Consider the following 12,997-nt stretch of genomic DNA (forward strand, 5'->3'; position numbering starts at 1 on the left):
GACCCTCTCTGGCCACTCAAGGTGCCCCCTGCTCCGCACCCACTCTCGCCTCCAACTGCACCCTCCACACCCTGGACGAGGACCACGACCCTGGACGCCCTACAGGCCCCAGACCCACAGCCCTGAGGGAGCCCGGACTCCCGACACCCCTCCGCTCCCTACCCTTCCTACCATGTTCCCCAGCTGCCCGTCGGCTCTCCGGACCGGCCCAGAGCCGTTGCCCTGCCTGCCTGGGCACCGTCCCCTGCTCTCCCTCCTGAGACGCTGCCTGTCCCTAACAGAGGGGGACGCGAGCCCCCAAAACACAGCACTCAACCTGACGGCACGGACCGGCGGGGCACTGCTGACAGGAGAGCCCTGCCTCTGCCCCTGCTCTCGCATCCCTGCGATGCCCCCAGCCCACCTCTAGCTGTGCAGAGCGCACAGTGAGTCACAGAACACCCCCTGCGCGCACCTACGGTCCCTGCAATGCGCGTCCGGCAGGACCCGGCCACTGCTCTCCTACCTGTAACGCCCGTCTCTCACACCCCATCGCCGAGAGGCCCCTAACGCTGTGCTGCTGGTCCCCATGTCCCAACCCGGACCACGCTCTGCCCGCCTGCGAGGATCGCGTGCCGTCCCCTAGAGCACTATCATGACACCTGACGCCTCCCAAGTGGAACTCACCCTACCCAGACGAGCGTCGACCCTCCAGAAGCGACACAGCCGCACGCCGACCGGCCGCCCTGCTGCTTTCTGCGCCGCCAAGGCCACGCGTGCGCACCCACCTGGCTAACGGGCCCCTAGCCCTGCGCTCCAGCGTCGACCGCCCTCCGCCGGCATTGTTCCAGGGAGCAGGAAAAAAAAACCCTCCGCCATCACCACTGTGTCACCCGCCACCGCCAACACTGCCACAACCACCACCAGCTACTGTGCTAAGATCCATCTCATCTCTGCGGGCTGGAAAGCGTAAGCGGAGGGCCCCTCCGGCCCGATTCCTCTAAGCGACTCACTCCAAATCTTAGCGCCTCCGACGCACGCCCGGACAGGGTCTCTCCGTTGGGAAACGTCACGCTCCGCTCGCTGTCTCCGCCATCTCCGCCACCTCCACCGCGCTCCTCGCTCCGGCACCTAGACACCTAGACGTTCACAAACACGGCACCTACCGTACAGGATGATGCTGGCGTTGGTGTTGCCCAGCTGGTTGGTGGCCACGCACGTGTAGTTGCCGTAGTCCTTCTCGGACACGTTGAAGAAGGTCAGCGTCGACATGCGCCCCTTGTTCTCGATGCGCACCCCATCCAGGCCGTTCGCTAATCTGCCCCGGGCGGGAGAGAGACCCGTCACGGGGGAGACCCGGCCTCCGGCTCCCGCCGCGGTGCAACCGTGTTCCCGTGTCCAATGGGAATTTGCACCAAAATGCAACCCCGCTCCGAAATGATGGGAATGAAGTGCATGCCCCACGGAAACCGCCCGCTCCGGGGCCCCCGCGCGGCCGGCCGCCCTCACCTGGTGTCCTCCTTGAACCACTGGAACTCCGCCACGGGCACGGCCGAGGCCTCGCACTGCAGGATGCCCTTCTGGCCCACCGAGGCACCCGTGTTCTTGGCATTGGAGATGAACGGCGGGTCTGCGGAGCGCCCGGGGACACATTGGGATCCCGTGGGCACCAAAAGCCCTCGCGGCACCTCCCAATGTGCGAGATCCCATCACCGACCGCGAAGAGCGCCCAGTGAGCTCGGAACGTGCGCTCACGGGCCCCCTCCGTGGCCCTGTGCGCGTTCCCGGTCCCCCCCGCTCACTCCCGGCTCGGCTGGCGCGCGTCCCCGCCGCGCTCCACTCACAGTTGACGGTGACTTTGACTTTGCGCACATCGGGCACGGCCACGTCGTTCGCCGCGCTGCACTCGTACTCCCCGGACTGCTCCCGCGTGATGCCCGTGATCTCCAGGTACTCGTCCTCGCTCACGAAGCCCAGCCCTGTGAAGGGCCCAGGGTGCCATGTCGGCCGAGGGGTGCCGCCCCCCGCGCCCCTCGTCCCTCTTCCCGGCCCCTCCATAAATCCGACTCCGGAGGCCGTCGCCGCCCGCGGGGCCCTCGGAGCGCTCACCTTTCCCGGAGAGGTGCCGCCAGGTCACGGTGGGCTCGGGCCGCCCGAACGCCAGGCACATGAGCGTCACGCCGCTGCCTTCGTTGACCGTCACGTCCGAGGAGATGTTGACGATCTGCGGAGGGACTGCGAGGGGACGCGGGGCGGGACGGAGGGTGAGCGCGCCGCCGGGCGCCCCGGCCCCGGCTCGGCCGCACCGGGGGAATAAAAGCCCCCGGAATCGCCAATAAGCCCCTGATAACTGAGTCTCGTTACGCTCACAGACAAGTCTCATATTTTAGCGTTTTTATTAAAGCTTTTTAAATTACCGAGTGTCTGCTTTATTCAATACCGCCCTAAGTGATTTATAGGCGCCTAGCCCCAGATACTCCATCTAATAAATAACGCAGCGATCTCCGAACCCATAAATATCCACAGCCCGGGCAAAAAGCAATTAAAGCCAGGGAAAAAAATGCCACTTCCCGGCATGCCGGGACGCGGGGCGGCGCGCGGCGCTCCCGCCGCGAGGAAGGGAAAAGGAAAAACTGCCCCAAACCTACGCGTGCCCGACGGACCGGCCGAGGGGCTCGAGGCAGCACCGTGCTCTGACCGTGGCCTCGCGTGCCGCAGAGGTACCTGGAGCCCTAACGGGTCCATAAGGACACGGGGCTCGCGCAGACGTCACCGACGGGAGGCGGCTCCCAGCCGGGCGCGCACGGGGGAACGGAGAAGACGTTCGGCGTTTTCGCCGAGTGCCGTGTGTTGACAGCAAAGATCATGGGCTTTGATAAAATCAATTCCGATGACAGCGCGATCTGAGAGACGCGGCGCAGCCAATTGTGCCGAGAGAACAGATGAAGCGCGCGCGGCAGCGGGAGCCGGGGCGGGGAGAGGCTCCTGGCACGCTCCCCGTCGGGCGCCCGGCACGTCGCGAGCGTTTCATTAGGGGATAGGGCGTTGTCCCCTGCTCCACATCACCCACGGCACCTCTGCGCCAGCCTTGCAAAAACCACTGCTGAAAAACCATGGTGCTTTACCGAAACGAGGCGTTCCCGCTTGGCCGCCTTCCTCCTCCCGCCCGCCCTGCGCGAACGCCCCGGGAGGAGGCGATCCCGGAGCGAGCCGCGCGCTTTGGGCAGCCGCTCCTGCTGGGAAGCCTTTTTCCCGCCCGACTCCTTTGGTTTCTTCTCCTCTTCAAAGCCTTTTGATGTTCTTGGCAGTTCCCTGCCCTCTACTCCTGCGCTACAAAGCCCGGCTCGGTCTCCAGGAGAGATACCCACCGCAAAGGCCCCATAGTGACAATTAACCCCTCTCGAGGGCATCGGCCACACCGGGGCTCCGCACAGAGCCGTCAGACGCCGGCCCGGGAAAAGGGACGGCGAGCAGGCGCCGGCAGCAGCGCTGTGGGTGGCAGATAGAGTCATTAACAAAAAACCCACGGCCAGCGGGATGAAGGGCAGCCCCGATGCGGGCTCCCTGCAGAAACCACAAACCGAGGTGGCCCGCGAACGGCACGCGACACGATTCGACGTCCCGCCGCACGACAACGCGACGGATTCACGTTCCCGCACGCGTCCCGGCGCGGCCGCTCCTCCTTCACGCTCTCGCGGCCGCTCCCCGGCTCTAACGCCTATGCGAGCCGGATAAACTGACACGTACGGGTCAGGTTTCTGGGCTGAGCCACGTGGCGGCCCTGGAATTTTTCAGATGGGCTCATTGCAAAATCGATACCCATCAGCTGTTGGAAATTAAAGGCAAGATTAGGCCCTGGTTTTATACACGCACTATTGTATTCCGAGAGCTTTCTACTCGGCCAGATAAATCTTCTTTAAGAGGATTAGGAAACTTTCATTCTCTTTATCTAACCCGAACTAACAGCAACTCTGAAAAATTAATCGAGAGGCCGGACGTGGCGCGGATCCGGAGGCGGCCGCGCGGGATCCGTCCCCGTGAGCCCCATTGCCGCGCGCAGCCGCTCACCTTGCACGATGAGGTGGACGCGCGAGGTCTTGGGGTGGTTGTCGGTCTGCACGGAGCACGTGTAGGGCCCCTCGTCGTACACGTCCACGTTGTGGATCTTGATGCTGTACTGCGTTTTGGTGTTGGAGAGGATGACCACGCGGTCGTCTATGGACCACTTGTCGTTGCCGGCGTAGAGGATGGTGCTGCGGTTGAGCCACGCCACCCGTGTCACCCGGTCATCCACGGTACACCTGTGAGGCAAAGGACGCAGCGGTGACGACGGTGGCGCGGTTGGATAGCAAGCTCGGCACGAGCCCTCCCGTCGTGCGGATGAACTGGGGGAGAACTAAGCGCAGCCTAGTTAAGTTGGGCCCTCGGGGACTCCGCTCTCGTGGACTATTACCGCTGTCTCACTTCATTATAATGAATAATAAAGAGATACTTACACACGTTTCCCCTAAATTATTCATCGTGCGCGCTGCAAAACCAGGGCAGTAATATGTAAAACAGACAACGCGCGTGTCGGCGCGCGGATAAATATCCAGACGAGAGCCCCGCGAGGGACGCGCGGCCCCCTCGTTAGGGTGACGGACGAGGCCCGGGACGCGGCGACGACGTGCAGTCCTGGCTACCTCATTCCCGTCGAGCGGGATTAGGAGCACGGCTGCGGTAAGCAAACAGGTAGCGAGACTTCTGGCGAGTGTTTAGATAACGCGGACAAGCTGTGACAAAGCTGGATAATAGAGCGGGCTGGGAGGGTTTCCCTGGAAGGGATCGAATGAAGAGCAGAGACAAACCTGAGCGACACACTCTGGAAGGCACCGCGTCCCGCTCCGAGCGCACCGCTCCGGAAAGAGCTCCGGAAAACGAAGAGCGGGAGGGCAAAAGCCTCCTCCCGAATCCTCCTTGTGACCAAGCAGGGGGACAAGGACCAACCAGAGCTCCCGGAGGCACCGGGGACACCGTGGCCGCTCTAACTGCGCCCGTCCCTCGTGCTTCCCGAGGAATCATCGCACCTAGTGTCCCGATATGGATACCCCCTCGACACGCTCGTCGGGTCCGGGGGCAGACGGCGACCGCTCGCTCCGCCTCGGCACGCGGGCGCCAGACCTGCCCGCTCGCCTATGCAAACAAACAGATCTATAGTTTTAAGTACCTTTGCAGCCCTTCAACCCCAAGCCATTTCTCACTCCTCGAGGCAAAGTCTCTCTGCAGGATGACAAATGGAAATGCCAAAACGGCGCCGCCGACTCCCCGGCTGACCCACTTTCCGGCGACTAAAATACCTGACCCGGATCGGCAGCGAGAGCCGCGACTCGGAGCCGCCGGCGCCTCGGGGAGCCCACGCGGCTCCAGGGGGTGTCCGAGACTGGGTGCACCTGGGGGGATCCTGTCCCCTGTCCCGAAAGTGGGAGGTCCCAGGACCCAGGGGCGTCCGCGGCGCGCGGTCCCATCGCAGTGGGAGCCCCCCTCATCAGGCGGCCGCTATCAGCTTCCTCGCCGTTTTCCTAAGAAAGTGGCTAGGGAGGATTAGCCTGCGCTTCCCGATGGGACCCGCAGAGAGGCCTTTCCGCCCGGAAGCGAGTGTGGAGCGGGTCCGATCTTGCGGCGGGTTTGTTTGCGCGACCCGCACGCGACGATACCGAAGTGCGTTATCGGGTCGTCGTCCCGCTTCTGATTTATTCCTTCTTTGTTCTTCAAGTCTTCGTACATCTAAGCAATTAACCTCTCCAGGAGCTGGAGAACACATAATTATCCTCATTTGTCTAAACGTCACCAAGATGGCTGCCTTTCAATTAACCTTCTGGGAGCGGAGGAAAGTTGGAGTGATACAGCGATCACTTCCAACTTCACTGGGGGCTTTTTTTTCTCCCCATAAAGTCATTTAATTGAAATATTCACACCATAAAATCTAGCGCTGCTGCAGGTAGCGGGATCAAGAGGGGGCTGGCGAGAGACAGAGAAGTCAAACGACGTGCGGGAAATACTAGAGCAATAGGTGCCGCATCCGCCGCCAGGGAACCGGCACCTGTTGCGCTAGGATTATCTGCTGAGACAGCGTCTGCCGTGCTGAGCACGGGCCTCATTCCCGCCCGCCGCTTCCCTAATAAACATGCGTCGCCTCCGCCGGGAAGCGCCAGGTCAAACTTGGCACCCGCGAGCGTCGTCTGTCGCGTGCAGAGCGTGTCGAGGCGCGCGCGGGCATGGAGGGGAAACAAGCAGCCCGGCGGCTCCCCGGCTGCAAACGCGCCACAAACAGGGCCCTGTGGCTCCAGCGGGGACGGAAAAGCCTCTCCTGGGGGCAAATGCCGTGGCGCGGGTCGTGCCGGGAGACTCCGTGCCCGCCTGGAGCACCCGGAGTGGGATGTGGAAGGTGGGTCCCGTGGAGAGGGTAGGGAGAAGGAGGAACGGGCGAAGCCGAAGACGGCAGGAATCATTCTCTCCCAGCAAAGCTGCGGGCTCCAGGAGAAATGTAAAAATCCCTGGCAAAGGGCTCGTCAGCTTGGTTATAGCATCGCCTCAGATTTATGCACCCCATCGCCGTTCCTGGGGCTTATTTATAGGGGGCCGTTAGCGCCAAGAACGGGCCTGGGCGACCCGGGACACCAAGTGAGCCCGGGGCGGCCCCTGCGCCCGTCCTACCGCGAGCCCCACGGCTCCCCCTCGGCAAACTCCCGGATGGTGCCAAATTAGGGCCCACGAGCGAGCCCGAGCGCACCAGGGAGGCCCAACGTCCCAGCTCTTTCATCCTGCATGTCCCATAAGGGCTACAGCACACGAGGACGCGCACACAGGACACACGAGGATGGAAACCGGATCGGCGGCGCCGGGGACGAGCGGCGCGAGCGGCCCCCGCCGCGTCCCGGCACCTGTCAATTCTTCCTTGAAACAAGTGCATTACCCTCGTCCAATATCCATCTAACCTCTCCGCTCTCCCTTGCTCTGTTTCCCTGGCAACCATTTAAAAGTGCTGGGAAAAGGCACAGCTGCTTTCAGGGCGAAAAAAAAAAAAAAGGAAAAAAAAGAAAAGAAAAGGTAGGGGGGGAAAAAACAAATAGAAGAGGCAATAGGCTCTTGCTCTTGTAATGTTTTTTCCATCTTTTTCTCCTTTTTGGCAACGGGGGAGGCGGGGACCGGTGGGATGCGCCGGAGGCCACCGCGGGAGCCGGGCGCGGGCTGCAATGGCACACGCGGGGACCTCGCTCCATCTCAGCGCTCCCTGTCACTCTCCGAGGAAACTGGCAGTTAACAGAGGTCGGAACTCGCGGCTGTCGCCACACGCCGCTCCGCTGCCCTCTAAGGAGCCGCTGCGGCTCCCCTCGTCATTCCCCCCGCCTGGACCGCGTTCCCGGCACGCGGAGAGCCGCTTCCCGCGAGGAGAAGGGAGAGGCGCTTCGAGGAGCGGCCGCGCTGCGGGAGCCGTCTAGCGGCATCCGCACCCTAACGGGAAAGGGACGGAGCTGCGGAGCAAACAACGAGGAGACCCTCGAGGCTGGGACAGGGGGACGGGGCATCCGCCCTGCTTTGGGGCTCGGTGACGCTTCCCTGCTGCCACTTCCCATGACAGGGAGCGGCCTCAAAGCCGGACAGTCTGGGAACACCGGGAATCTCTTGGCGCCTTATCCTAGAGGCTGAGCTCAGCCCCGTTAGACACCGGAGGGTCCCCGCGGGGCCGGGACAGGGGTGCTGAGCCTCGATGCCCCTCGTTGCGTTAATGAACGACGCGATCCGTGGCACGACGGTGCCGCTCCGCGCTTGGAATCTTGCTAAGAAAGGGGGAAACCTCCCCGTCCGTTAACCGGCAGCAGCGCAAATTAAAATGAGGGAAAACACAAAGCATCAAAACACCCTAATCTCATATTCAACAAACACCGGGCACCCAAACAGCCTATCTTTGTCAGGAACCTTGGTTCCAAGAACCACTTACACAGGCTTTCATCAACACATTATAATATTAATCAAGACTCATAATGCTGAGTGATTTGCATGCCAACAAATATATTTACACTGTAAATTGTTTGCGGAGAAGCCTCAGAGAAATAGGCAATCCGCTGCTATTGAACTTGGGTAGCGGCGAGGAAAAACATAAAGCGCCGACTCCCCGTGGAGTTGGCTCCTTCTGGTCCGGGGACCAAAATTCCCAATCCCGGGGGCTGCTTCTTCGCTAAAGCCGTACGGAACGGCGCGCGCTGCAGAGGATGCGGAGGTGACACCCTCCTCGAAGGCGCAAAGGGGTGACCGAAGGCCCTACGGTCTCATCGTGACCCCAGAATCATGCTCTGCCCTTCGAACGGCGGCGAGCACCATTGCCGGCTTCCAATCCCTGTTATTCTTGGCGCTGGGAGGCCGGGCTTGCCGTAATGAGAGGCCTCGGATGGAGACCATCTGGAAAGAGCAGCCCTCTTTAACCTTGAGGGCCTCCAAGAAAGAACCTTGAGGCACAAAAAGCCGCGTTCCTGCTGGGAAATGGGCCTTTTTCCAATACGTTTTTCCAATGCTCTCTAAAAGACGCCAGGGTCTCCAGAGAGCTCGGCATGTTGCCGTTCACCCTACGCTCTCCATCGGCTCCCTGCCGAATTAGCGGGTCTCCTCGGGGTGGGAAAGCAGGGAAACGGGGCCAGAAAAGTGCCCGAAGTCACCTTGGGGAAGCGGGAGAAGAGACAACTAGGACGAGCTCAACCCTAATACAACTCCTATGCAACATCGCTCTGGAAAGAGGAGCAATTCCGGGAACATCCCACCAGGATTGGGACCCGGATGGCTAATGACAACCTTCAGTTCCTTTTCCCTCGCTTCTTACTCCCCATTTCCATTTCCCAATAGCACAGCTTGCCATTTCCCTGCTCCTGCTGAGTTAAGGACCATCCGCCCATCCGACAGACGCTGCCGACAACAAATCCGTCCCGGCCGCGGGGAGCCGGATTCCAGCGTTTTCCAACAGATTCTGCAATGTCTATATTTGTTTTCAGCCCAATTAGGATAAAGAAACCCATAACAAAACGGACATTTATCACAGAAGAATCTTGCAAGAAAAGAAACCCGCTGCGGGTTGATCAAAACAGTTTATGTCAGCGCGGCCTTTTTAGCTCCCAACGTCAACGCTACACAAAATTATGTCTTTTAAAGAACTAAAAGGCTGCTCGAACCAGAGGAGTTCGCTTCGGCGGGGCGGCACAGCCGGATATGTTCGTTTGCGCCGGCATCCTCAAGAAAAGAAACTCAAAATCGACCCGATTCGCAACGTCTCCCAGCGGCAGAGGAGCGGCGCTCGCGACGGAAAGCTGGATGCTGCGGAGATTTTCCCTGGTCCTAATTGCTTCCTATTTGGCAGCAGCAAGGAAGATGCGGTCACGCAAAACCGTCACCACAAAACCGCGTGTCCTCGTCAACCCCTGGGCTCCAAAACTTACCCCAGCCTGTGGCTCCAAAGCGGCACCGGGGATGCTCAGAGGACGTTTGGGCCCCTCCAAGCCACCAGCTTCTTGCTAACGTCACCTAACGACTCAACCCTCCTCTGCAGCGTCTCGCGCAACGGGAGTCCCCGCAACCACGGCGCCTCGGATGACCCGGGGACGCGGTCCCGGCGCCGCGTTACTCGTACCTGAACTTTGCCCCCGCCCGCCCACGCTGCCTGCTGGTTTTTACACCGCGTTGCATAATTAATCTGTCAACATTCCGTGACGAGGCATAAATATTAATAATACGATCGCACACTTGGCTGTGCCTTTTAAGATACCAACTCGGCAGAGATAAATCGCGCACTTAATCTTCGCCAGCTTTGAAGAGCGTATTAAAAAGGAGGGGGAGAGAAAAGAAGAGGATACATTTGATTTTGAGAAAGGATTGCCTGCTTTACCTGGATTTGCCCTCTCTTTATCTCTGCCTCTCTCCCGCGCGCTCCCCTCGACAGATCCGAGGCCGACGGTTGCTCGCGCTGGCTCTCCCCTTCCCACGGGGGTATGTCCATTCCCAAATCCCTGCTCCCAGCAGTCTCCCGTCCGCAAAGCTGCTTCCCACGCACGCACGGATGGGAAACGTCGGAGTGACCCTAAAATCAGGCTCTTTGGCATCAGGGCACCTTTCGGATGCCCTACGGAATCCCATGGGGCTTCCCAGAGAGGAGGACCCCGCAGGCAAAGCCTCCTCCTCTCCTGCCCACGTAAGGCCTGGAGACGGCGAGCGCTTCCCGCTCCAGTCCCTTCACTTTATGGAGCACTGAAATGAAAGGGATACTTTAGATTAAAAGATTGGTTCGACGGTCTGATTAATTCGTTGTGAACAGAGCGAGACTGTTCTGAGGCTCTCTGGTAGCTCTTAACCTTTCCAGCTCGGGCTTTTTTCTCTACAAGCGCGGCCGCGTTTTAATTGAATACGCTCTCTGGCGCGCGCCTTGCCCCCCTCGCCCGGAGAGGGACCGAGCGCCGCCGGGAACGCACGCGGAGGCGCTGGCAAACAAGCGGGCGAGCGCGGGCGGCCTCACCTGCCGGCCCGAGCACCACGGGTCAACTGACAAAATTAATTAGCGCCGGGTTCGTTACGAGCTAATGAGCGGGAGGAGCCGCACTGGGAGCGCCGCTTTGGGGGCTGAGACTCTCAGAGTTGATGCCCAGCAACTTTTGGAGCCGATGCATCTCCACTCACCCTGCTTTTGGCACCAGCACTCGCTAAGAGACCTTGTCATATGTTACTATATACGTGAGGCCACCCTCCTTGTCACTGCGCTACCCCGCGTGCGACACCTCGCTTCTTTTCATCCCTGTACCTCTGTCTGCTTTACTAGCAGGAAAACAATCCAATTTCTACTTATACTCCCCGCCACGCGCCAATTTGGGTATCCACGAAGCAATAAGAACCTCGGCTGCCCAGCGAGAAAAAAATCCCTCCGCTGGATTCTAGTGTTTATTTATTTTGCCCGGCGAGCTGGCATTTTTTTTCCAGTTAAAAAGTGGGAGGAGTGGGGGGAAAATCACATGCTAGAGGTGTTTTTCTTTTTTGCCTTCTACAAGAAGCCTTCTCCCTTTTTAGCAAAAACAACAGATGTTTCTCGCGTCAGCGCGTCTCCTGACAAAAAGGCCTTTTTCTGTCGGGAGAAAAAGGCTCCAAGCACAAATTGGCTACCTCTGCCCTGCGCCGGCCATTGGTGCTCCTGGGGAAAACAGGGCTAATAAAATCCCACTAACGGCAACTTTAGGCCAAGGAGTAGCTGGACTGATAGGGGCTAGTTAGCTCCTTTATGCGGCCCCGCTCAAATAACCCCCAGCTCCTCTCTGCTCTCCAAGAGTTGGAGGCGAGCGGGGAACTATCCGCGTTCCTGGTGGATAAAGCGGCTCCCGAGGCCGGAGGAGGGATCCGTACGAGGGAAAAGGGCTCCTACGGTACACAGCGTGTGATTTATATCGTGCATTTTACCGGGGGGTCACGGCGGCAGCCCGATAGCAGCAACCTTGTCACCTAGCAGGATTTACAGCCCGGTTAAGGCACATATACAGGCAGGACGCCGCTCCAACCCGGAGGGGTGTGGAAACTCTCCAGAGAGGCCAGAAGGGTAAAACTGCGACTGGCAGAGCCAGAGAGGGGAAACGAGAGGAGAGAATGAGCGCGAATTTAGGTCAGATGTAAATACGGCACAAGCTGGTGCCGCAGAGCTCCGCAGAGCGCTCTCCCGGGAGGAGACGCTCCGTTGTTTTCCACGGCTCGGAGCAGACCGGATCGGGCAGCGAGTGCCGCGCGGGGCAGAGGGGCCGCGAGCCCCGCTCGGCCGGCACCCCGAGCGCCGTTCCCGCTCCGAATTGCTCCCACGCAAACCTGCCGACGCCGCGAGCGCCGGATGGGGAACGCTTGGGATGCCGGAGCCGCGGGAAAGCCGAACGCGGCTCCAGAGCCCGGCACCGGGACCCGCGGCGCGGCCAAACCCTTCGCGCGACGACCGTAACTTTGCGCGAGCGGCTCTTTAAGGGCTCCCTCGCTAACAAGCCGCTCTTGTTTTCATGTTGCGGAATGGCTTAATCCCCTCTATGATAACATCCCCAACAAGCGAGTGCATTAAACTGTGACAGCTTTCCACTGACCTAAGCAATTGCATTACGAAAACGCCATTAGCGTCTCTCTCTTCTTCATCTAATCCCCCTCCCTCCGCCTCCTCCGCGGCCAGTAAAAGCCAGGCTCGATACCACTATTAAATTACTCTTAGAAATACGCTCCTCAAAGAAAATCAATGCACACGTGTTTTAACACTTGTCACAAATAGATCAAGCGGGCAATCAAACATATATTATGCCGCCAGAGGTTTAAATAAATAAAAGGGCCGCGCGTTGATGCCATCCGCCCCGTTCGCTCCGTTTCGGCGCCCGGTTCCGCGTTGACGGCGATGCCGAGCGCGCCGCGATGCTCCGAGAGGGAGAGCTCGGACCTCGCCAGCCCGATGCTCCTCGGAGCCGGTTTTCCCAGGGAGGCCCCAAGGGCACCTTCGCGTCCATCCCCATCTCCATCGCGCCGCGTTGGGGTATTTTGAAACCCCGCTCTGCCCTCTTGCCGGGCCTATTTGCCGTCCCCAGCGGCAGTAGCAGCGGGACAATCCCGCCAACGCTCCGCACGGCAAACGCAGGTCTGAAATGCCTGATAAATAAATCGCGAGCCTTGAAATCCACTCCCGCTGTGCAGTCATTTGTGCAGCCACTAGCTTTATTTCAACATCATTTTCTCTCTCGCTCTCTCTTTTTTTTTTTCTCTCCCTTCCTCTTTTCTTCCTTGGTCAAACCAGGACAGAGACGGATTTCTTGCCGACTAATTAAAGCCCCACGTGCTAATGAACTCCCAACACTTTACTGCCTCCGAGTGTCTGCAGCCCCGCAGGAAATTAATATGAGCTTTAATCATGAAGAGCCTCGAAAGGTCAGCGCCTGCCATGGGTTTCCAAACACAGAAGGCAGCGGCATCACAACATATTTAAAAAAAAACATTGGCTAAG

The 12,997-nt window shown here is 59.7% G+C and overlaps 1 protein-coding gene across 1 annotated transcript in view; it reads right to left on the bottom strand.

Annotated features, from left to right (window-relative positions):
• Positions 1-1,134: 1,134 nt before the first annotated feature.
• The window catches only part of LOC104575964 (opioid-binding protein/cell adhesion molecule homolog), a gene marked incomplete at its 3' end in the record, with an annotated part of 115,623 nt that continues 103,760 nt past the window's right edge, over positions 1,135-12,997 (bottom strand). The window contains exons 3-7 of the mRNA XM_088534554.1: positions 4,048-4,280; positions 2,089-2,214; positions 1,824-1,958; positions 1,489-1,609; positions 1,135-1,297 (exon numbers count right to left, since the gene is read on the bottom strand). Of these exons, the coding sequence (XP_088390680.1) occupies positions 1,135-1,297; positions 1,489-1,609; positions 1,824-1,958; positions 2,089-2,214; positions 4,048-4,280 (778 nt within the window). The remainder of the gene's footprint in view (positions 1,298-1,488; positions 1,610-1,823; positions 1,959-2,088; positions 2,215-4,047; positions 4,281-12,997) is intronic.

Source organism: Tinamus guttatus, unplaced genomic scaffold, assembly GCF_059628265.1.
Source record: "Tinamus guttatus ecotype Peru unplaced genomic scaffold, ASM5962826v1 Tinamus_guttatus_pri_ptg000566l, whole genome shotgun sequence".
Taxonomy (NCBI): Eukaryota; Metazoa; Chordata; class Aves; order Tinamiformes; family Tinamidae; genus Tinamus; species Tinamus guttatus.